General features: G+C 44.5%; 1 protein-coding gene across 1 annotated transcript in view; it reads left to right on the forward strand.

Annotated features, from left to right (window-relative positions):
- LOC108797839 (potassium channel subfamily T member 2-like) overlaps positions 1-26,472 on the forward strand; it is a 147,594-nt gene that overhangs the window by 64,754 nt on the left and 56,368 nt on the right. The window contains exons 7-10 of the mRNA XM_018569525.1: positions 992-1,066; positions 8,905-8,988; positions 19,566-19,660; positions 25,123-25,303. Of these exons, the coding sequence (XP_018425027.1) occupies positions 992-1,066; positions 8,905-8,988; positions 19,566-19,660; positions 25,123-25,303 (435 nt within the window). The remainder of the gene's footprint in view (positions 1-991; positions 1,067-8,904; positions 8,989-19,565; positions 19,661-25,122; positions 25,304-26,472) is intronic.

Consider the following 26,472-nt stretch of genomic DNA (forward strand, 5'->3'; position numbering starts at 1 on the left):
CTGTATATCTATATATACTGTACACTGTATAAATACAGCATATACATAAAATGTAAGATGTTAAATAAAATAGGCAACTCATATCCTGATTGCTATCATACATGTATTAACCTATTCAATTATTGGAACACAATTTTTGCAAAGCTGGTGGTTTAATGACGCACCCCTCGGGGGAAGGTCCATGGTGCAATGGGATTACAGGAGTGGGATAAATAATGCTGGGTGTCATTCATCCCAGAAGACCATCTTGGGGAAAGCATAATAAAATATTAATTATCAGGCAGCAGGGGTACAGTACCACAGAGGAGGTGAGTATTGCATGATAGGTTTACTCAGGGGTGTCCCTACAGTATTAACCACCTGAGGCCGGGAAGGGGGTGCGTGCTTGTGACGAATGTTACCAGGGGAGTAGGGGGTGAGGGGCGGGGTTGGCTGCTGCTACCTCGGGGTCTGACTTTGTACGGTGTCCCGTCCAGCTCACTGATGTCACTGGTTGCCATGAGCTGGGCAGCACACCAGCCAGAGCGTCCCGCTCAGCTCCTGCCAACCAGTGGTGTCAGTAAACTGGCGGGATGCTGGCCAAAGCATCACAGTTTGCTAAGTGTTCTTAGCAACCTGGCACGCTTTGGCTGGAAAGGGGGCGGCAGGTGGACCCAATGAGATGCCGTCCGAGGCAGCCTCCTCAGTCTGCCTCATTATAGGGACAGTCCTGGGTTGCACCCATACACATGCAGTAATGCAGCATGACCTAAAGCATGCCTTTTTTTGCAAGTTGAGACTTGTAAAGGGCCCTTTAAGTGAATGTGCTACCTCAACACAACGCACAATAGCACCCGAGTAAACACCCATAAACTCTAATATAGAGTACCCACTGATTGAATCTATTGTAATCCACCCATAACTGTAGTACTTGGTTCATGCAAATCAGCTTTTCAATATGTTGCTCACTTTCTGTGAATTGTACATTTTGGTTTTCTCTTTTGTGTTTTAGGGAAACATTTGGGAGCAGATCTTGAGATTCCCTTTCATTTTGGAAATGTTCAACACACTGCCATTCTTTGTGACTGTAAGTACAATTCCCTCCCTCCAACCTTTTGTTCTTTACCCTTTTCATTCTCCTCTTTCTGATCTATTCTCCTCCAATCGTGCAATACCAGGTCCATATACAGAGCAACTGACCCATGACCACTCATGGCAGACGCTCAACGACTTTGTCCTATTAATCTGCAGTCAGGATCCGTATGCACCTTGCCTGGAAACCTTTCATGCACAGCAGGAGGTCTGTCTGTAGGAGTGTGGGTGCAGGAGCATATGAACGCTTATTATTTTTAGTGCTTTTAATCTTCAGTACTATTCTTCGAGTGGCACAAGGGTCATATACAGTATTTGCGGTTGGCAGGTTACATAACAAACCTCCATAGCTACAATGATAAGATATGATGGCCAGTACGGCCATAATAAATACATTTAATGGCAGTTTATTTGTATTCTTTCCCTCACTTCACTTAAAAAGAAATTCTACTTTGGTTCAGAAACCAGAGATCAGGTATAAGCATTGCAATGATTTTTTAACCCACCTTATTGCAGACTCTTACCTGCTTCTGTTCTGTAGTTAGTGAACCAGGCAAAGAAGGCTGAAAAACAAAAAAACAAACTGATTATATCCAATCAACATAAAGCGTTGTATAGAGCTAACTGAAAACATATACCGGTACAGCAAAATGACAATTGGAGTGCAGATTCTTCCTGTTTATATTTATACAGTATATATATATTGTACAGGACACCGGGGCTGGGTCCTGGAAGGACGCTATATTTCCCCTCTGTTTGGACTGTTGTCCCTTTAAAGGATGAGACGGGGTTAACTCACCTGCTGGAGGAAGAGTGGGTTTAAAAGACAGGAAGTGGTAGCTAAGACTGTCCTGGAATCATTAGTCTGCATTGTTTTAGAAAAACTGTCACATGACAATAAACAAAAATTTATCAGTACTCGTACTTGTAAGTACTCGGCAAGTATCAGTACTCGTACTCGCAAAACTGGTATCTGTGCATCCCTTTATTTATATTTATAAAAACAAAATCGTACATTAAAACAGATGTACAAATCCCAGGAGCTCCGTGTGCTCCTTACAAATGACAGCCGCCTCCTAACTTTTTAATATTTCTCTAGTGTAGTCTTGGAGCTCAAAAGTATCGGTACATGTACTTGTAGTGAGTACAATACTTGGTATCTGTGCAACCCTAATACCCTAATATATATATATATACATTAGCCCTAACACTAGTATTAGGAATTTGCCCTTCTGACCATGCACAAGATCAACCGACTGTATATTGCAATGAAGCACACTCCGATCCACTCTTATGTCCAATGACTTGTGCACAAAAAAACACAGCCTAATGGTATAAATTATTCATCTCAATTCTTCAGTATTCCAATGGCTGTCTGCAATAAAGACTTTTAAGTCCGATAGTTGAATCCATTACTTCAGTCTGTTTGATGGCTTTTTGAAATAAAGAATTTATAACACTAGCTTTCTGCTGTCTACTCGCACTTTTATAAAAACCTATATGGATTGGAGTATTGGATCCAGTGGCGTAATTATAGCCATAGCAGCCTAGGTGGCTGCTGTGGGACTTGGGGTGGTAGGGGGCCACATTAGGTTAATGAGACAATTTAAAGTGACATTAAAGGATAATTTTTTTTCCCTCCCCGCAATGTTTTATTATAATGTTAATGTCAGCAGTTACCTTAAATGATGTCTCTTAATCCGAACTTCCTCTTCTTTCCTGATGTTTTCATCTGTCCCTCCAGTGGTGCGGCGGCTCTCCGATCCAGCGCTGACTCCTCTCTGCTAGCAGGCACTTCCGAACCAGCGGTGTCTGCATGCAGGTGCACGCGTCAATAGACTTACCTTGCGTCTCTGCTCCTCTCCCGGCCGAGAATCCGAACTATGCATGCGCCCGTCCCAAGATGCTTTGCGGCCGCCCGAACAGTTTCGTATTCTCGGGCGGGAGCGCGCAGCGAAAACAAGGTAAGTTTAAACCGCTGTTAAAGCGTTTTGTTTTAAAAAAAACAAAACATTTTGCATATATTTACTGTTTGATAGCAGTAGATATAGGCAAAAGAAACGGAGGGGTACAGAGATGAAGGCAACTGGATGAGTATCGCCTTCCATCGCTCGTCCTCTGAAATAGTCCGGCACACCTGAGAACTCTAACATTCCCCAACCTGGACATAGGCAGTGACTGTAAGAACACTCACACAATAATATCCAAGCTGCCACCATCCACAAATTACAGACCATCATCACCCCACTGGCAATACCAGCATGTATTGTGAATGAATATGTTGCCATCTTATGCTATCTGAGATTGATGCACAATGAGAGATTGTACTCGCCCAAATGCTCCGATACTTACCTCTGATACCGGAACTTCCAGTCAGAGGGAGATCTCCCGCTGACCTCAAGTGCCAAGGGAGCATGTAGCCAGCTTCCTTTCCAATCAGGAAGCTGGGCGGTGGGTTATGACCCGCCTCCCGGCTTCCTGATTGACTAGGAAGCTGCTTTCACTTGTTGCTAAGCAGCCTGGCTTCCTCACTAATCAGGAAGCAGGGGGGCATGTAATAACCTGCCTCCCGGCTTCCTGATTGGTCAGGAAGCCAGGCTGCTTAGGAACAAGTGAAGCCGGCTTCCTAGCCAATCATGAAGCCGGGAGGCGGGTCAAGACATGCCGCCCGGTTTTCTGATTGGCTAGAAAGCCAGCTGCACTTGTTGGTAAGCAGCCTGGCTTCCTAACCAATCAGGAAGCTGGGAAGCACGTCACGACTCGCGTCCCAGCTTCCTGATTGGTCACGAAGCCACGCTACCTAGGAACAAGTGGCGCAGGCTTCCTAGCCAATCAGGGAGGCGGGACATGGCGTGCCGCCCGGCTTCCTGATTGGCTCAGAAGTCGACTTCACCTGTTGCTAGGTAGCCTGGCTTCCTGACCAATCATGACTCGCCGCCCGGTTTCCTGATATGTCAGGAAGCCAAGCAGCCTCAGCATGTGAAGCCGGTGTTCTTTCTCTAAAACACCGGCTTCACAGGCAATCAGGAAGCCGGGCGATGGGTCATGATCCCCCCCACCCAACTTCCTGATAATCTGGGTACTCGGTATCGGCGAGTACAAAAAAAAAAGTATCTGGTACAGCCCTAGTGAACACAATGACCACAAGGTGGCAGCATAACACAGAACAATTAGGGAAGAACTCCAGGACATTTTTTATCAACCCCTGAAGTAGGGCTACCCCGCACTGCAAGGGTTAACTGCTCATTTTCGTCTAGGTGCTAAAATAAAAAAGTTATACTCACCTAATCCTTGGAGCTGGCTTGCTCTTAGACCAGTCCTTCCAGCCTCACTCCCCCTCCACTGCAGCAATCTAAGGATCCTCAAGTCATCACGTCCAATACATTGTGTATAGGACGTGAGGAGGCCGAGTGAGATACCATTGCTGGAGCGGACGAGGAGAGAGGCTGGAGGTAGTGGTGTCACAACGAGTCGGCTTCAGGGATCGGGTGAGTATAACCTTGTTATTTTCCTCCGTAGACCAAAACGAGCAGTTAACCCTTGCAGTGCAGAGGTAGCCCCAGTGCAAGGGTTAATAAAAGTGTTGCCTGGTGTTCTGCTTTAACTATGACAATAAACAGGGAATAAACACGAATGCAATGACATAGTTCATATACTGTAACTGCTGGAGACAGCACAATTATAGTCTGACATCTGAGGACAATCAACATCCATCATCAACAGTGTATCTAAATCCAAACCTGTGTATATATTGCATATTACCAGTCCTCAGATGTAGCGGCCACAGTGGTTTTTGGGGGGTTTTTTTCAGTCTTTTTCCCCCTTTATTTTCACCCTATAATCCTGCAAATAACACCTTCTTTTCATTCAATGGCTACGCTATGACTATGGAGGGAGGGAGCCATGCTTGCCACCCAGGCCAGACTTTTAAACAAGTTCTCCTCTCTTCATCTCCATTACATGGGTTCGAGTTGAAAGAAAAAAGCATTGTGCTTTTAGTTCAACTCGCAAGAAGTGACAAGGACATTTCTGGCAAGATTGACAGGTATTTTTTTGTACTTGTTGAAGAAAAGAGAACACTAATGCAGCCGCCACATCTATGGACTAGGAAGCTGCAACATAATACCCTTTGTCCTTGGGTATAGATAAACTATAATGCTTTCTAAACAGGCCATTGCAGTATAGGTGTGAATGCATCCTTCATTGGAATCTATTGTTGTATTCTCTATTCAGTGCCTGGCCTGAGTGTCCTTCTTCCTCATTCCAATTTGTTCTGTTCTCCAGATCTTGGCTTCCTCTCTCTCTCTTTCCTGTTTATTTTAACTACGTGTCGGATAATATAATTTCTCCCACACTCTTGCTGCCCATGGTGGGTGCCAGGAATGCTGGAAGATCGGGCACAGCTGCCATTCACTGCCTACAGGCGTCACTTTTCAGTCAGCTTGATGAGTACGTGACCTTGCCCCTCTTGGAGTGCCACTCGGCGGCTCCCATTCTCCTCTCCTCCAATCACTCCAACCTCCGGCTACTGTGTAATAAGGCGAGAGCTGTTATTAAGGCTTAGAGGAGACATTGGGAGCTGATGTTGGCTTATTAGGAGCTGACCTATTCTGCTACAATTACTATTTCGCAGACACGTCTGTCCCTTGTCAGTCCTCTTCTTCCTCTCGGGCTCTAATTCTTATCAACGGTAATGCTGTGCTCCACTGCGTGACCAAAGCAAAAGGCTGTGTAGGTGTAGGTGTTTGTCTCTGTGTGTGGGAGGAAGGATTCCTTATCATTTTTGCTTAAAGAACCCCAGCCAGATTGAATTCATTGAATCCACGTAATGACTGAAAACATGTTAAAGGGTATGTACGGTCAAAAACTAAAAATCTGTATTTCTATATTGCATTTCCATAAGTTCTATTCCACTCCTAATAACCATATTCACCTAGAAGTTTGTAAACTTACTTATAAAAGATGCCCATGGGATGTACTTCCTCAGTGCACTGACACCATTTCACTCAGCCCTGTGCATCTGACTTGTGTCAGAGCCTGCCATCTGAACTACAAATTACCCCTATTCACTAAAAATCACATCAACGTGGATCTCCTCATGCTGATATGAAATCATCTTACTTTCATTAGTAAAACGAACATATTTTTATTTTCCTTACAATTATTGTTTTTCCACTTCCCGATCCTCTTGGGTATTAGTGATGTAATCGTGCCTGAGCATTACATCCTGAGGTTACATCAGCAGAGCATTGCTGGGAAATCTCATCTGCAATACTGGCATTGTCATCAGGGAAGAAAAAAACCATGGATGGAAGAACCTGGTCATTCATTATATCCAGGTCGGCAGCTGACCTAATTTTTGGGGTGCATAACGTTGCTGGACATATTATCCAATGGAAGGCTCTGACCTGTTTGCTTAAAGGAGAACTATGAGATGAGTGATTTACCGGGTTCACTCACCTCTCGATCCTGTCACGGCTCTCTGCCGTGACAGGGGGAGGGCCTGGATTCCCCTCTCCCCTGGTGGAACGGACGGGGGAGGGTACAGCTGGCTCTGCCTCTAGATAGGCAGAGTCAGCTGTCACTCACGTAGCTGGGCGGATCCCGACATCCATGTCGGGATCCGCTCCGGTTGCGGTGTCTCAGTATACCGCGAGCTGTAGCTTTCGGTATACTGAGCTAAGGGTAACGGGAGGACGCTAGTTTGTGTCCTCCCGTTACCCTAAGGAGAACTATGGGGAAAAACACTGACCCCATAGTTCTCCTTTAATTAAATCCCAGGTGGTGACTTTTTTTTTGGACAGGCGGTGTATATTAGTAGACATCCAATATATAAGGCGAGTCCATACCCACTGAATCAGGGAGGTCACTGAATGTGGAGTCCATTGTACTTTGGTGGGTCTTACATTTTGTGTCAGAGTGGAAGGAGGTCTACACATCTGATGAACTGTTTGGACATTTTTTTGGACAATTTACAGCAGAAATACACTTTTGACCTACATGTGAATTGTGGGGTGGTGGGTGCACATTGCGAAGCACTCGCATATATTATCCATGTGTATAAAGGGCAGTCGCACTCCAGAAATAAATCTTGTGTATATGTAGCGCTCACCCCGGAAGGAGCCGCTGAATATGAAATAGGTTCTCCTACCTGTTTTCTATGCCACCTGCCCCCTTTGCTCAGATCCAGCCCACCGACACTCAGGAACAGAATGGACTCAAGTCTTAGGGTCTTTTGGATATTTATTTGTAGGATCGACAGGAGAGAGGGTTTAGGGTCTGTAGGGTGCCCTGACAAATTCTTCAGAGGACTGCTTCCTCCCCTAGTAACAGCTAAAGTCAATAGCACTGTGGTCCTGTCAGAGTGACCAATAATAGGAACAGTACTGCGAACAGCCAGGATGATCCAGTACCTTGTAGGAAAAGGGCTATCTGTGTACTCAGGTAATAACAGCTGGCCTCTTCTATAGCAGATACCTGGAATAGGGTGAGGGATCTCTTGTAGGGTCCAGACGGTAGCTCTCACCAGCTCCTCTGCAACACTCCTCGACAAGAAGACTCCACCTTCAGCCCAGCTTCCATCTGGTCTCTTCTCAGCTGTATCTGAAATCTCTGTGCCCTCAGCATCTGCCGCTTGCTGAGGTGCATGCCAGATATTCAGTAATATCCTCTAGTTCGAGGCACCCAACACCTGCCACGTGTATGGGCCCAATCAAAGTATCTGTGGTATCCCAGGCCTCTAGGCCCCCAGCACCTGCCACGTGCTGAGGCCCAGGCCAGTCACCTGCATCACACAGACCTCTTAGGGAGAGGCCCCAGGAGGCGAGAGAGAGTTCTGCACAGTGTCCCCAAACCTTTTATCACCTGCCCTCAGCCATACCTGTGAGTCATCCTACTCAGGGATTGGTCAGGGTCAGGTACACATTCATAGTCTGAGGATGGATCCCCCCTCACTATGCCAAGGCTCCCTTTTCCTCAGCAACAGGAGGAGCAATCGATCCAGCAGACTCAAGGACACCTATAGAATGCAGAGCTCTGAATAATCAGTATCTAGACTGGTTACAATCCAGATATTCACTAGATTTAGTAGTGACCACTAGAGGGCGCTACATATGCTATTTAATCCATGGGCATAGGATAAGCTGTACAGAACACACAACTTCACGCTCTCACATGTTCCACCATTATGACTTGATCACAGAGCTCACATGTATTATATTATTGTTTTTATGTTCAATTCAGCACAGATTGTTTATGTTCTTCACTAATGATTTTAGAGTTTTGTTTTAATAGTATTTATTAGCGCTGCATCACATTTATGTTTATCTAGAGTGTTTGATTAATAATTTTTTTGGTTTAGCACATAATTAGAGGGACGCACATAATTGTTGGAAGCACAGAAAGGTCCTAGTTTTGGGACCCTAGTGAACATCCCAAAGGTGTTCAGTAGGGTTGAGGTCAGCGTTCTCTACAGACCATTCCAAATAAGCATGTCCTTATGGAGCTGGCATTTTGTACTGGGATACAGAAAAGGGCCTTCACCAAAGTGGTGCCACAAGGTTGTAACTGCACAGTTGTTTAAAAATGTCTCTACCTTTAAAGGAGAAGTCTTCCTCCAGATTTCACCAGACCACTACTTTTCTAATATTTCAGGTCTGATTACATGGAATGGTGGGTTTGTTTTGAGGAAGGGGCACTGATTAAGTAAAGCAGTGCTTTTGCCTTACACAGAACTCACCGCTCACTATGTTCAGACCAACATGGCATGACAACAATCCTAAGTAATGTACCCAAGTGCTGCCTTCATTTACTGCTATCTGTGCTCTGTTTTAGGTGTTCTGGCCTCCATTGAGAAGTCTTTATATACCAGTCTTCCTCAACTGCTGGCTGGCAAAACATGCCTTGGAGAACATGATTGTAAGTTACCGTTTATTTTATCAAATGTGTCTTAAATTTACAATTGGGAATACCATCTTATCCAATTACCTATCACTCCTTCTGCAGTGTCTTGGAAGGCTGGCATCCACTTTTCTGTTTTGCTAATAGTATATGGCCGCTTGCTTTAGCTCCTCTCCATTCCTCCATTCTGCATTGCTAAACCTGTGTCTCCTGTGCTCCTATGTGCTGTCTCTCTGACCTTGGTTCTCCTGTGCTATTACTATGGCCTCTCTGAATCTGGCTCTTTTGCTATCCTTCTCTCCTCTGTTATGCCTCTCCGATTCGGGCTTTCCTGTGCTCCTCCATGCTGAATATTTGAACCTGCCTCTCCTGTGCTTCTCCATACCCCACTCTCCTTTTTTTCCTCTATGTTGTTAATCTGACCCTGGCTGTCTTGTAATCCTCCATACTGCTCCTCTGACTTTGACTCTCCGTGCTTTTCCATCTTGTATCTCTGATCCCTCTTCTCTTGTTCTCCTCCATATTGTAATTCTGCTTCCCTCCCGTCTGTCTTGTTCTTCTCCGTGTTGTTATTTTGTCCTTTCTTTCCCGCTCTCCTCAGTGCTGCCTCCCTGATCCTGTCGCTCTCATTTTCCTACATGCTGCCCCTCTGTTCCTCGTGCTCGATAATGCTGCCTCTCTGAACCTTGCTCTCCTATTATTCTTCAAGTCTGCCTCCCCGACCCTGACTCCCTTTGTACACCTCCATGCTCCTCCATTATGCCTCTCTGACTGTGGATTTCTTATACTGGTCTATTACATCCCAGCTCCCCTGTTCTCCTTCATGCCGCCATTCTCTGATGCCAGCTACTCTATGGTGTCCAGTTCTTATACTGCCTCCCCATGCCCCTCCATCCTGCCTGCCCTCCCTGTTCTGTCATTTGCAGTACCTAGCACCAGGGCCGGATTTACTCTCCTTGCCGCCCCAAGGCCAGGTTCCACAATACGACCCCCCCCTCCCCATCAATTGTGAATGGCAACCAGATGGCAGGGCGGCGGGGTTAGTTTCAATTTTTTTTTTAACTGTTTATTTATTTTTATTACTTTTTATTTTTATATTCAATTATTTCTTCTATTGCCTAGCACCAGATGCTGCTTCTAACTAAGAGATACCGGAATCCAGACCAAGAATTGGAGCAGCAACATGGGACCCATTTAGACTGGCTGAATAAATAAGTAGAATACTTCCTAATTTTAACATGGCGCTCTGTTTCTTGTATGTCATTAACATTTAATGTTTCATTCTACGTTTCTGGAGTTTCTCATTATTTTATCTGATGGTTCTTAAAATTGAGAACTGTCTGTTCTTGCCAGAGGAATTTCTTTTGCTTTGATTAATCACTTAAATTTGTTTCAAACTATCCCCGATGTTAATAGATTAGTTATATATATTTGGATACTGGAGCAGACAATCCTTTATCATCGTCCTTGCATTCCATTATTTTATTTTTAGGAACACTGATTCCTTTTTAATTTTAACACAATGCAAAGTGAATTTGATGGGCAAAGGACGGGGGTGGGGGTCGGGGGGGGCAGGTTATGAATCCTAGTTCTCGCTCAATTTAATCTGAAGGTAATATCCTGGATGCTTTTCAGGAGAGTTGAGATGTAATTAAGAAAGTACCATCACATTCATACACTCTAGCTCAGTGCTCCCCAACCTTTTTATCGCCGCGGAGCGGTCAACGTTTGATAATTTTACTGCGGCCCGCTGAGGGGGGGACGTTGATTGTTTATATTTTAGATTGTTTTGATTTAATAATTTTAATTTAATTGTATTTAAACATGCCTTCAAAATAAAATACAGTTACACCAAAAAATTTATATAAAGTGATTTAACATTTTAACTCAATAGAACGTGGGCTAATTTGTGGGTTAAATTTGAGCAAACACAGTATACACGTACACCAAGCACTGTTAAACATGAGAAAGTACCGGTAAACAGAGAGAAGAGCGATACACACCTTCTCTTTACCAAAGCTACAACGCCACTGCCGCTTGCAGCCGCTCAGCTCCAGACGTCACCTAAAACCGCCCCCATATCACGATATTTTGCGCATGTGCGGTATTAATGCGGCTTTAGGTGACGTCTCTCAGCTCCCAGTTAACCTCTCGTCCTGGAAAGTCGGACAAACCCGAGAGAAATACACCACAGTAAATAAAATGGAAATAATTTAATGTTCCTTGGGCGGCCCGGTACCATTTGATCCACGTACCGGTACCGGTCTGTGGCCCGGGGGTTGGGGACCACTGCTCTAGCTGACTAAGCTGATATACTTCGTGCAGCAAATTAATTTTGGAAATAGTTTTTTTTTTAAATTGCCTATTTAGTTTCATTCAGTTTTAGGGATCTGCAGCATCTCAAAGTGTCTACTGTGCAAAGAGACGTTTGCTTACTGCCAGCTGGGTACTGTGTAAGCAATGTAATGTGTCTATAGCAATAGTTAAGGAAGAACTCCAGGTTTTTTATAAAACTAACCCCTGCACTGCAAGGGTTGAGTGCTCATTATCTCTACAGGACTCAAACAAAGCAGATATACTCACCTGATCCCCGGCCCCAAAGCTGTCAGCATTCACTTCTCTCCCCCACTGCTCCGACTATGAAATGTTGCTTGGCGTCCTCACGTCTAATGCAAGTTAGGAGACCTGCATTAGACTTGATGACGTCAGCGGTCCTTAGACCACCAGAGCCCAGGGGAGAAAAGGCTGTGGGGACCGGTGGAGCAGCCGTGAGGGACCAAGGATCAGGTGAGTATATTTTCTTTATATGCACCCCTGGACCAAAATGAGCACTTGGCTAGCCCTACAGCAGGGGCTAGTTTATTAAAGTCCTGGAGTTCCTCTTTAAGCTTCAACTATACCCTAAAGTCTCCCCAGAAAAGCACTACATATAAATGCAAAATTTGACATACCAAATCTCGTTTCTTTTTTAGTCCCCATTCACACCAAAATGTATCATTCGTGGGCGTTTATTTTCCGCATTGATTTCAGTGGGTTCTTGGATGCGTGCCAAACACAGGAAAGTAATGCATATAGCAAATTCTGCGACATGAGTTCCGTGTTTTCTTCCTGAGCATTCATGTGTATCCTTGCATGTACAAACTCGTGTTTATTTAGAGTGCCATTAACCAGTAATGGCACCGCAAGCGCGTTCCACATTTGTTGCACATTTTTGTGCGCATTTGACTCGCGTTCACAGTACATTATGGTATCAACAGAGACTTAAAGAAATGCCTAGTGATCCTGCCATCCCTGTAAAGGTGGCCATACACTTTACAAACATCGCAAGACCTTAGTCTTGCGATGGTTGTAAAGTAATTAAAAAAACATACGATCTGCCCATCTTGCCCTAAGGGGCGGGCTTCCGATGACCGCAATGCTGAACGGGCAGTGTGCGCGTGCGCATACCGGCCCGTTCGGCATTTGTCTCCCGAGCACCGTTCAAACCAGCCGAAAATCGTACGACTTTCGGCTGGTTTTCTAGCGTGCTCCTTAGACAAAAGACGTGCGACCGTACAGTAGCAACGGTCGCACGTCTTCGTTCACACTGCTCGATTCTCGTACGATCGCGGGATTTCCCGCGATTCTCGTACGAGAATCGAGCAGTGTATGGGCACCTTGAGACCTCTGTTGTCACCTACAGCAGCTGCATATCGTTTCTTCCAATGGGAACACCTGTTTCTGTGCCAGTTGTCTAATGGGGGATGTCTCCTTAGTTTAGAGAGATTTCCTCACTTCCTGTTGTGTCTCTAGAATAGGAAGGGAAAGGGAACACAGAGTAAAAAAGAAACCTGCTACAAAAAGAAAAAAAATGTTTTAGCTTTAGATATTTGTCAGTTTTGTGAACATTGCACATACTATACTCTGGCTAGTCAGTTTTAGAAAATTGTATGAGTTACAAACATGTTGTTCGTAAAGTTTCCCGACACATTACTAGTGACTGTGTTTAAGTGTTTAAGTATATTCGTTAGACATGTAAATTTCGCTTCGTTCCGAATGGATGTGGAAACACATTTTTTGTGGGGTTATATGTCTAATATCCGTGCTGTCCTGCCGCTATAATGAGACGTGGCATGTTCCTAAAGACTTGGTAATCCTGGCCTTCAGAGGAACCAAGAAGCAACAATTAAAACATAAGACAACCGATTGGTTCAATATTAAGAAATAAGTGTGATAAGTCATTATAATGTAAACTTATTTATTCAATCTAAACGCTGAATATATTATTATAAATGGCAGCCAGATGAGTCAAAAACTAGAATTAGAACAGCCAGGAATGTAATCACCAACCTCTGATATGAGGAAGATTCCGCTCGGATGAATGAAAGTGAGGATGATTTGGGGAGCCTTTTGATTAAGGTGAAAAAAGATCTCAGGACTGCTGGCTTGCTGCACAGCATCAAGAAGACAAGTTATTCCAACTAGGCCTATTAAGCCTCGGCGAGTAGACGGAGGTGGAGTGGAGACAGAAACATTTTATTCTTCAGGGATCAAAGAACTGTTCAGATCATAACCTCATTTGTGAAATTAAAAGTTGTTTCCTCTTTGGAAGCAAAGCTATGGCAAATCTGGACAAGATGATACAGTTGACCTACACTTAAAACTAAGCTACGGGTTAGTTTAAAAATGACCCTTTCTATGCGGCTCCCCCTGCACGTGTTCAATGTTCGTTTTCTCTACGGGGTGACGAAGAAGATCTATCTTTTAGGTGCTCATTTGTGTCTAGGCGCTAAAAAGGAAAGTTAAACTCACCTGAACCAAAGAGCCAGGTGGCAGCTACTTCAGTCCCTGAAGCCTCTCTCTTCATCCTCCACAGCGATGGTATTGTCTTGGCGTCCTCACGTCCAGTGTACTGTATAGAACGTGATGACTCAAGGATCCTTAGGCCACTGCATGGGAGAGGGACAGAGGCTCCAGAGACCGGTCTCGGAGCAAGCCGGCTCTGAGAATCGGGTGAGTATAATTTTTTTTAGCACCTATACAAAAATGAGCCCTTAACCCTTGGAGTGCAGGAGTAGCCCCACTGCAAGGGTTAAGAACCATTTTGCCTAGAGGTCTGCTTCAAAGTACAACTAAAGGCGCCTGTTTGACAGTCTAAACAAGTACCAAATCCAGTTACTGGAGCAAGTTAATAAATTAAGCAAAAAAACGTCTGAGCCAAATCCTCCTCCATTTATATCTCACACACTCCCCCTCCTAGACACTGCAGCTCACAGTGGGAAAGTTTCAGCAAAGGAGACAGAGCTGTCAATCCAGATAGCAGTGGGCAGGACTAAGTGTGACTAGCTACAGACTTGCGAGTTAGCAGTGAGGCTCCATTGACATACTGTATATCATTTGAATTTCCCGCACGGTTTTCAGCGCGGAAGACTGTACTGGACGCAAACGCTAATATTTTTAAATCCGCAAGAATGCCGCTCATTTGCAGCTATAAAATAGCCGCAAACGTGCGGAATCCACCTGAATATTGCGCTTATACTACTGCAAAGCTCTGAACGATGCATGTTTTCTCTGTTTAGTTAGGCTCCGCGCATGTCCATAGAGCCGAATATGCGCGGACAGCTGCTCAGGTGTGAATGGAGCCTAACAATGCTGATTGCCATGCCCGATGCAACATCTTCTCATCCCACTGTAGTGCAATCAGGCACAGTTTCACGTACCTGAATGGAGACCCAACTGAGAAAGGGGCTACCCAGGCACCTCTTGTCCCAAACCTCTGGAGGTGGTGACAGGGCATATAAGGACTGGGAGAGGCACAGGCGCCGGTCTTAGTTTCGTGGCAAGATTTCGTAGAGGCGCTCGAGTGCGTTGGACCAGCTGGTGAGTCTGCAGGACCGGGATGACACGGGATCTCTCAGAATTGGATCAGATAGCAGGTTTGGACCCGGAGAAGGACTGGCTGGACCAGGTGGCTCAGAGTACTTGTGGCAAGCCAGGAGCGAAGTTTAGTTTGAAGCCGGGGACAAATACGGGAAGCAGAATCTTGAAATGCCGAATCGCAGATCAGGAGCAAGGTCAGGAATCGTAAGCCAGGGTCATACATGGGAGAGCAGAGGGTTGAGGTACCAAATCGCAAAGAGAAGGCGGAGTCAGTTGTCACAAACCACATTCAAACACAAGAGATCAGAGATGCATAGCACACAGGGACAAGCTGATGACCACTGAGCAACTTGATCTTGGCTTTTGTCCATTAAATAGGGAAAGTGTGTGCGCACATACTCTATGGCGCGTGTACGTTCCCATTTATGCCCAACAACGTGTTTTCCCACAACTTTTAGCATAGTATTGCGTGCACATGTGCGCATGTGTCTTTGAGCAGGGACCAGCTAGCAGGATAAAACAAAAAGGACAGGAGCGCAACTACCAGAAGTGACGTGAATGAATTCGATATTGCCTGATGGATCTATGTGATGAGAAATGTTGGTGGATCTTGGTGTGTGAAATCTGGGTGTATGCAGCAATGTTATGGCAAACAGACTCACGGTTAGAAGCTCCCCCGTGGTCCGTGTGGCGCCCTCCTTTGACGGGTCATGGGTCGAGGAGCCCCGGTGGTGTCCCCAGTGGTGTGAGAGGCTGATCTGTTGGGGGTCCGTGTCCGTGTGGCCGCCCGCGTTCTCGGCTGGCTGGGCCGAGCCGCGTCGGTCAGGAACGGAGAAAAAAGGGGGAGGAGCTGTATCCGGCTAGGGAATGCCGGGTGCGCCGTGTGTCAGTGTTGGTCTCAGAGTCTAAGACTGTCGGGTATCTCCAGTGGCTCCAGTAGCAGGATAAGTCTCTTACACACAGCCTACATGAGAGTGTCAACTCTGCTCTGAACTTAAGAGCAGTGCAGCATTGTTGCCACCACATCACAGGAAGCTGCAAAAAGATGAACTTCACTGGCAGGATCAACAGGTATTTGTGATAGTTTTCCGGAGGAGTAACAGAAAACTATTACTGCAGATGCACTTACTGTATAATTAAGCTCTACAGCACATATTTGTTTTTGTAATGGGAGGCCATAGTTGTACTTTAATCTTTGCTTACCCAGCTGACTGCCATTTATCATTGTAGTATCCACTTCACCTTTTTGCTGTGATCTGGTGATTTATTTGGGGGTGGGCCCTAACCTTTCTATATTTTTGCCATTATTCACCGAAATTGCTATGATTAATGGATAGTGTGGTTGAAAAGGCATAAGTGTTTGAATGCTTTTAACCGCTGCTATCATTGTATGCTTCAATAAAGCTGTCAGTTTTATTTGAACACGATTCAATGTGCTAACAACTAATCCCTTTCATCTGTAATTACCCCAGCGGAACTGGGCATTCGTGCACCTGAGAGTAGATTTCATTCCCGCGAGGTGAGCTGTCTGAGTTTACTTTTCTATTGGACTGTCCCGCAAAACTAAATAACCATTGCAAGTGATGCCGAGAGGTTTGCAATGGAGCCGGGTCAATTAGAGTTCTAGCGCTTAACTTGGCTGTACTGTGAACTCCCAAAGCTATATTCAAAAGGAGAAAAAAAATAAAATAATGTGAACCATAAAAGAAAAGAAGAGAACCACTTCTTCTATTGTCAGCTTCATACGTGGAGGATAATGAGCAGCTGCAGCCTAGTGCCTCAGGAACGCAGCTGTGAAAATCTCCTTCACCTCCATCCTATTTCTATGTATGAATGTAAATGCAGCCTGAGGGAGAACTTTCTATCACTGGGCCACGGTCTGTAGTGCTAATGAATATGGAACACCCTGCATTGATGCTTCTAATTGAACCGTAGCTGTGCAGATTCTATTTTTACGGTATGAGATCACTTGTGCAATACTCTTTAGCACAGTTCTCATCTGACAGGTGTCAGAATGACTTAGCTCACCTGCAGCTGTAGAATGAAGCTGGCCGTACGTGACGGATTGTGATTTCTGCTATTGAGAAAGATCAGACCTTGGGGCGGTCATTGTGCAGTGGATGGCGCAATATGGGCCAGACCCATATGGTGCATTACATGGCACCAGCCTACTATGGCTGTCCCAAAGGTCAAAAAAAGCCATAAAAGCTCAGGGAAAGCATAGACACCACTTTGTAGGTATCCAAGTGTTCCCTGAGCAATACTCTGTAGCATAGGTCTCATCTGACAGGTGTCAGCATGGCTTAGCTCATCTGCAGCTGTAGAATGAAGCTGGCCGTACCTGACGGATTGTGATTGCTACTATTGAGAAAGACCGGCCTTTAGGGTGGTCATTGTGCAGTGGATGGCGCAATATGGGCCAGATCCATATGGTGCATTACATGGCACCAGTTTACTATGGCCATCCAAAAGGCCATAAAAAGCCCTAAAAAGCTCAGGGAAAGCATAGACACAACTTTGTAGGTATCTAAGTTTTCCCTGAGCAATACTCTGTAGCATAGGTCTCATCTGGCAGGTGTCAGCGTGGCTTAGCTCACCTGCAGCTGTAGAATTAAGCTGGCCATATGTGATGGATTGTGATCGATGCTATTGAGAACGATCAGACTTAAGGGTGGTCATTCTGCAGTGGATGGCACAATATGGGCCAGATCCCCATGGTGCATTACATGGCACCAGCTTACCATGGTCGTGCCAAGGCCTTAAAAAAGCACAGGGAACTCTTAGACACTACTTTGTAGGTTGCCAGGTGCTGTCATATTGTGGTTCAGCTTACAGAGTGGCTTCTGTTCTCCTTTGAAAAACGCTTAGGTTTGGACCTCTCCTTCTTTTCTTGTCTTTAATGTGTATGCATATTTTTTTTCCTGGGGCCTTCGTTCTGGCCTGGTGACATCACGAGGCCTCTTTCACAGGCAGTGGACTGAATACTGTGGAGAACGATACCATGATGACTCTGTTCTCTGCAACAATCTCCTGTGAACCCAGGTTGGCTTGTTGACGTGGCCCCAGGGGGAAAGTCCATGACATCCAGGGCTTACAGGAAGAGGCTAAATAACGATGTGTGTCATTCAACCAAGAAGAAGACTGGTGCTGGAGTTGAGCTTTAAATACTTCTATTACACTTTCTTCTTCTGTGCTGTCCATGCCCTTGTCTCATTTCATGTATTTTTATCTGACCTTTTATAATAGATCTTGTGGAGAAGAATATCAAATTGGACACCAGTGATTTTTAAGGGGGCCATAGGGAGCATAAATCTGGGAGTATAGATTTGTAAAGGTACTGTAATGGCAGTGAACACTAATAGTCTCTTGTAATATGTCCTCAGTCCCTAACTGTCTCCTGTGTATTAAAATAATCTTTTATGGACTTTACTTTGGTCCAGCTTCACATTTTTCCAGCTTCGTTCAATGTAAGTACCCGTATTTGATCCCTAGATGGCCACTAGGAATGCTGAAAATCACTGTATTATACAGTGATTGATGGGATCTTCCCGGTGCAGCTCCCTTTCTGCTCACTGAACACAGGGAGCGGCTCATTAGGCATTGGTGCAATTCAGAGAACTCATTTATTTTCGATGAATACAAGGAGTTTTCTGATAGGATGAGGTAGAGATCTAGGCATCATCCGCTCTTCCTCTGTACCTTGTCCAATCAGAGAACACCTTGTATGCAATGAACAAAATACAAGGTGTTCTATGAATGGAGGCAGTGCAGAGTGAGCGACTCCCTGTGTTCAGTGTGCAGAGGGAGATTCATGCCAGAAAGATCACTGCTATCACTGTTTGCAACACAGACTACTACAGTGATTTTCAGCATCCCTAGCAGCCCTGCGAATATCAGACATGGATAATTGAGCTGGCCATACAATAGTAGATTTTTGTATGATCAAAACCTGATGAAGAGTGGGGATGCCTGAAACTGTTGTTCAGTGTACTTACCTATGTAACATTGTTTGCACTGCAGCAGAAAAAAAAATTAATTGTGTGGATTTGCCTTTTGGTTGTGCAGCATCCTTTTCTTGGATACTACATTGCCTGGCCAAAAAAAAGTCACACACTTGCTAATATTTAATTGGACTGTCATTTAGCTTTGATTATGGTACACATTTGATGTGGCATCGTTTCAATTAGCCTATGCAATGTGACAACATTTATTTATGTCCAGAGTTGTGTCCATTTTTCACCAAGTGACATCCAAAGATTCTCAGTGGGGTTAAGGTCTGGATTCTGTGGTGACCAATCCATGTGTGAAAATGATGTCTCATGCTCCCTGAACCACTCTTTTTCATCTTGGAATATGTTCGTGCTATCAGGGAAGAAAAAATCCACTGATGGAAAAACCTGGCCATTCAGTATATTCAGGTAGGCAGCTTTTTGGGGACGTAACGCTGCTGAACCTAGACCTGACCTACTGAAGCAACCCCAGATCATAACACGGCCCAAAATCCAGGTGGTGACTTACGTACGCTACTTCTCATGCTCATATGTTTGCACTGGTTTCTATAAAGGAAGAGGTGGGCGCCATTTATGTTGATGCCTCAGGCGGTTTAGTGATTACGCTTACCACTGCTTGCCCTTTTCAAATGCTGGGCTGACATGAGACTGAAAACAGAAAGATTAAAAATATTGTGTAGCCTTATTCCTACTGCCCATCATTTACGTATGTCCTTTCTCTTCCAGAATGACCTGCACCGTGCCATCCAGAGGACCCATTCTGCCATGTTCAATCAAGTCTTCATCCTTATATGCACCCTTATCTGCCTCATGTTTACGTGGTGAGTATGCAGAGATGTAATTTGCCTGTCGGGTATCTGTATTCGTGAATGCATAGATCTGACTGGTGTTAGCACACTTGTCAATGGCACCTCACTTTCACAGCAGCAAGTCTGTCAGCTACCGTTATCTCTAAAGGGGATCTGTCACTCTGTTTAGTCGATAAAACTGCAAATGAGAAGAGTAGATAGATAGGCCTTTCATTGTTTTTTTTTCACAACAAGAAGACTTTAAAGCCTAATTCTAGGCAGATATTAAACTAATTACAATCCTCCCCTTCCCCAGCAGATAAAAAATTACATTCTAATTTTTCTAGTCATACTTGCCTTAATTCAAGATCCCACAGTCTTCTTCGCTGCCAGTTCCGGTGGTAACACTTGGTCCTCCAAAGTAGCACTTGCTACTGCATAAAAAAAATATACCTGGCAATACTTACCTGTCCTAAAAGAACCACTGCTCCAGTCCCTCAGTAATGGTGTGTCATGTGACCAATGGCAAGGTATTAATTACTTGGTCTGTGCAGAACTAATGTCCAGGCAAATTTGGCCAACCAGCAGTTCTGCATAAGGGCTGTATGGACATGCTTTGGACTTGTGTCAATGGCATCAGTTTGAGATACTTTTTGGGGTATTCAGAAATCATTAACAAGTGTATATGACCTGCAGTTGTTCTCCCTTTAACCTACTTTTGACCTGCAACAAGTAGGTTTTGCATTCCCATAGACTTGTATGGAAATGCAAAACTTGCTTCAAGCAAACAAAAGCCCATTGACATAGGCCCTAAAGACTAAACCTTCCCTTCAACAGGTAAAATGGTGTTACAACTGGCTGCCTGGAACTTAGCCAGTCTACATATGTCCTCTTTCCTCATGACTTGTTATGTCAACAGTCATCAGTTAGCCAAATCAAACCTCCAGGAAGCGACCAAGCAATTTCACACAATTAAATCCATAGCTCTTTCCTGGTGTTCCTGGACAAAAAACAAAGATACCTTACAGCGCACACCTAAGAGGAAAACCCTACTGGTAACACCAGAGAGGACACACATTCTATTATACCTGCTTTACCTATCTACCTTTTGCTGTCATGTTGTTAATTATACTCTACCCTTGCTGGATGACCCAATTTTCATCACTTGTGTATCAGTAAAATACACAGTACAGATTTAAAAATTGTATAGAGACATCTCAGGATCATAGATTGTCTGAAAGCAGAGGTGCCTGACATTTTATACCCCATGGTACTTTTGATAATGTTTTTGTATTTTTAAGAATAACTACACAAAATGGAAAACAGAGCTAATAAAAACTGAAAAGTTGATGATGACAAATTGTTATGTACTTCATACCTATTATTAGGGGTTCTATGTACGCTTCTGTCTATTTGTATTATTTTATTACATTTCTACATATTGATATTTTTTAGGGCTTTGGAAATCAAAGATTAATTTCTCGATTAATCGTTAAAGTTTTTAATCGATTAAAATTATTTTGATCGCTAATGAAAACACTCACCTCTCCGCCGGCTTCCGGGAGTCCCGTCGGCGATCCGGTGACGTCACGGACATCGACGTCACCGGACTCCTCCCCCCTTCTCCAAGTGGCTCCGTCGGCTAACGAAGGGAAGGGGGGAGGAGTCCGGTGATGTTGATGTCCGTGACGGCTAACGAAGGGAAGGGGGAGGAGTCTGGTGACGTCAATGTCCGTGACGTCACTGGACTCCTCCCCCCTTCGTTGGCCGACGGAGCCACTTGGGCCGGTGAGTTTGCCCAAAAAACTTTCTGCATGAGTGCCAGCCAAGGCATTGGCCTATACACATACAGCACAGCAATGAAGTAATAAAATTAACTAGGATCACACTAATCCAGCACGTTATTATTCTGAGTTGCCCCACTTAAGTGGCGACCATATTGAGTGGGGCACGTGAGAATGAGTTAATTTTATTACTTCATTGCTGTGCTGTATGTGTATAGAACAATGTAGTTGGATCTGTATGTGCGTTATAATTAATCGAAATTAATCGATTTAAAAAAAATTCGATTAATCGAACACGAACATTTTAATCATTACCAGCCCTAATATTTTTATAACCTTCTTTCTCTTTATACGTTTACTACCCCTCCAGTGGGGCAGAGATGCCCATTTGTAACAGTATGCATGGTTATCTTCATTACATTGGGTACCTTCAGGGAATGAGATGAGAGGCACTTGATACAGCCGTTTTCTTGCTGCTGTCTACTCGATCAGTTAATCAGACAGGTTAGAAAACTTGCCCAATCTCTCTTGTTACCCCCTCAGATATTGCAAGTTGGTGGCGCTCACCTCCTCTCATCTACCCTCTCCATAGCAACAAACATGACACTTACCTGAGCCAAGCTGACATGTTGTGCACCTGATGGCCAATCCCGGTATCTGAGGGCAGCAGTATTGTGTATATACATTATATACTCTATATGTGAATGCCCTCTGAGGTCTGTAGGTGGCCACATTCTGTCCATGGAGGGAACACCTGACCTGAACATTACCCTTTCACTGCCGCAATATGCACAGTTCCTTTTTTCTCTGCCCCTACTCCTACTTGTATTGGTAATATGAAAGAGGCATTGTGCTTTAACACTCATCTCTAGTCCCTTCCTCTGAATACCCCACTGGAATAATTTATTTTTAAAAATGTAAGCATGCATACCTCTTTCTTGGAGTCTCTTGGCTGGTCATGTGATGAGTGGGGTCCTCTTCTTTCTCTTCTCTATTGCGGCAATCGAAGGTTTTGAATGCTGTAGTTCATAGCTACCTATAAAATCTGGGAAACCGCTATTTTTGGTCAATCTCCTGCCCCCCCATCAGCTCTCACTGCTTCTTTTTGGTGGGGTCTATCACTGCAGAGTCCTGTAATGACATGGAGGTCAGTAGGAGGAACCAACAATTGAGGAGACAGGGACCCCAGGAGATCAACACTTCCAGAAGTGTTGTTTTCCCTGTGGACTTCAGTAGACAGTTTCATAGAGTCAGAACTGCACAACAATGGGAACGGTATTTACTTTTCTTTTTACAGGCATGCCTTTGTTGCTTCAGTTACTTTTTTATAGCAACAGGGTCACTTTCAGCTAGTCCAAGTTGATCATTTGTCACATACCGCCACTGTAGCAGAAGTGACAATATTCTGCTGTCTTATTAGAGGAATCCTACGCTGGGGAAATATGTAACTTTTATAGAAAACGATGAGATTTGCCTATAACTTCAGCTGCCTTTATCTCCAGATCTGCTGATTGTTTTGACATGCGGTTTTCACTCTCGGTGATCTCTGATTATGTATCCCTTGTCATATGCCTGAATTTGTGACAGGTTTACTGCAAGCCATGATATGCTTTTAAGTACCCTGTAAGGGGGTAAAAGAAAAATGACACAACATTTGTTGTAGTCTACAATTGCCGTCCATTGACATGAGCTTTTCTACAGCTGTAGAAGTCACTCAACAGTGCAGCGGATTATTTATTGCTGTGCTGGTTGGCGGCAATATAATGATAGTGAGGTTTTATTCTTGCTCTACCCTTGGGATACAGGCAAACAAACTGCTAAGCTTGAGCTGCCCACCTACTCACATGCATCGAATTATTGTGCTGGGGACGTCAGATTATGAGCTCCACTGGGGCAGAAACAGATACAAATAAAAGAAATACATTCTGGAAAATGCTGTGAAATATTTTGACTTTATATATCACTGGAAGCAAATAAAAAATAAAATACATGTGTTAGTCAAAGTTTACAGCACCATCTACTGGTTGCGGGTGGCACTCCAGCTAAAAACTGTTATTTTCTTTTTTTTCTTTACAAGTAGCCAACATTTGGTCATTTTAAATTTACCAATTACATCGGGCAATGTTTTCCGCAGGACCAGATTTATCATAAGGCACAGTAGGTGGCAGAAGGGTCAGATGATTTTTTTTCCTGTAAAGTTTTCGGGCATTTTTTGCCATCGTCAGTGGAAATACAGTCATCTCATACAAGCTTATTTACACAATTTGCACTTTAGTACAGGGGTAGGCAACCTCGGCCCTCCAGCTGCAGTGAGGCTACAAATCACATGAGCCATTGCAAGACTCTGACAGCCCTATGAGGCATTGCAGAGCTCTTACAGTCCAATGAGGCATTGCAAGGCTCTTACAGCCCCCTTGAGGCATTGCAGAGCTCTTACAGCCCAATGAGGCATTGCAAGGCTCTGACAGCCCCATGAGGCATTGCAGGAATCTTACTGCCCAATGAGGCATTGCAAGGCTCTGACAGCCCCATGAGAGATTGCAAGGCTCTGACAGCCCCTTAGGGCATTGCAAAGCTCTGACAGCCCCTTGGGGCATTGCAAAGCTCTGACAGCTCTATGAGGCATTGCAAGACTGACAGGCCCATGAACCATTGCAAGACTCTGACAGCCCCATAAAAGATTGCAAGACTCTGACAGGCCCATGAGGCAATGCAAGGCTCTGACAGCCCCATGAGAGATTGCAAGGCTTTGACAGCCCCTTGGGCATTGCAAAGCTCTGACAGCCCCTTGGGGCATTGCAAAGCTCTGACAGCCCCATGAACCATTGCAAGACTCTGACAGCCCCATAAAAGATTGCAAGGCTCTGACAGGCCCATGAGGCATTGCAAGGCTCTGACAGCCCCATGAGAGATTGCAAGGCTCTGACAGCCCCTTAGGGCATTGCAAAGCTCTGACAGCCCCTTGGGGCATTGCAAAGCTCTGACAGCCCCATGAGGCATTGCAAGACTGACAGCCCCATGAACCATTGCAAGAATCTGACAGCCCCATGAACCATTGCAAGAATCTGACAGCCCCATAAAAGATTGCAAGGCTCTGACAGGCCCATGATGCATTGCAAGGCTCTGACAGCCCCATGAGGCATTGCAAGACTCTGACAGCCCCATGAACCATTGCAAGACTCTGACAGCCCCATGATGCACTGCAAGAGTCTGACATCCCCATGAGGTATTACCAGGCTCTGACGGCCCCATGAAGCACTACAAGACTTTGACAGCCCCATGCTGGGGGTGTTTGGAGTACTACAGCTCATTCCCTATCTATCTTTGTGCACCTGAGAGGGGCTGTAGCATTCTAGCGCCACCATGGTGGCACGGCCACTTCCTGTTTCCACCAGAGGTCCACGTGACAGTGTGACAACACTGCAGCACAATTGGGAGACAGTTGCCACCTCATGCAAGGATGTGCCTTAATGAAGACATTTAAGGCAGGATCACTTGGGATTCTTTAAATGAAAGCTGCAGATTTGAAATGATTAAAAACAGTTTTTGAAGTTAAATGAACATGATAGTGTTTGAATTAGAGTTTAGTGATTGGGTTTAGATCTAATTTCATCATCTGCTTTCTCTTTAACCTTACTCACGTCCCTTTGTGTGTTAGCCATTCTGGTGTCTACCATGTTTTTTATGATCTATGTCATCTTCTCTCCTTAGTATCTGCGGCATTCAGCACCTGGAGAGAGCGGGCAATAATCTCACCCTCTTTGACTCCTTATACTTCTGCATCGTCACTTTCTCCACCGTGGGCTTTGGTGACGTAACCCCCAAGATATGGCCGTCACAGCTCCTAGTGGTCATCATGATTTGCGTCGCCCTTATTGTGCTACCTATCCAGGTAAGCTGGACTGTTTAATTTGTGTGTCTGGCAACATTAAAAAAAACTTGCAGTACATCCCTGTACATGCTCCTAACATCCTAGATAAGTTCCTAATGACATTGGCACACCCCAAGATCTACAACTCACAGGAGTCCTTTCCCTATGCTAAGTGTATGGGCATGCTTTTGGTAGTCAAGGTGGCAGTCAGGGCCATCCCTATAATTGGGTCATGTTGGGGGGGCTCAAGAACACTTTGTCCAGCTTCCCGCCCAGATCAGTGACATCTCTGGTTGCCAGGAGCTGGGCGTCACACCCTGGCTGGAAACCATTGACGTCAGTAAGCTGGGCGGAATGCCGGACACCACCAAACCCCTCTCCCCAGAGTATCCACGCCCAAGCATCCACCGCAAGCAACCTCCCCAGTAATGAGCATCCACCGCCAACAAATTTCCTTTATTTTTCTGGAAAATAGGTCTATAAATGTATGTGTGGTGGGACAGAGTGAGATGGAGAGTTCTGTAATCCAGTGGATAACTCAGGCTGGGGTGACAACTCCTGCTTTGGATTTCAGTGCAGCAGTAGCAGTGTTGCCAACTCTATATAGGAAGTTAGGAGCCCCTCTGAATTTCATAACATATTGTTCTGTAATTGTATCATTTGTAAAGCAAAAAACATGGACAAATTATCATATTTTGCTGAGATGTACTAATTATTTATTTATTTTTTCCTCAAATATACTAAAGTAATCTGGTGTTACATTTGACCCAAAGTAGTTATGCATATACAGTAATTAAACATGTTGCATATGATTATACATGAGATCAGTCATGCATATAATTAAACATGATTAGGTTTTTCATGTCTCAATTAGTACACTATGCAAAAGGAATTGAACAACATTGGCAATGGCAATGAACTGACAATGGCAATGTTTGTATTCCAGTCAGCAAAAACAGAAAATCATGATAATCATATGATAGACTTTGTAATGCTGGGATGACCTATCCAACGGATCCAGAGTCTGCCAAACGGTGTTGCAAATAAGACAATTCTATTTCACATTATATTAATATTTGTCATTCAAAATCACTGTATGCGAGAAAACAATAGTATTACATTAGAGCTTTTTATTAATGCAACTGCTGTTATTTTAGGGAGGTGGGTTATTTTTTTTGATGGTTTCAATT

The sequence above is a fragment of the Nanorana parkeri genome, unplaced genomic scaffold (assembly GCF_000935625.1).
Source record: "Nanorana parkeri isolate BGI_ZX_2015 unplaced genomic scaffold, ASM93562v1 scaffold1350, whole genome shotgun sequence".
In the NCBI taxonomy this organism is placed as follows: Eukaryota; Metazoa; Chordata; class Amphibia; order Anura; family Dicroglossidae; genus Nanorana; species Nanorana parkeri.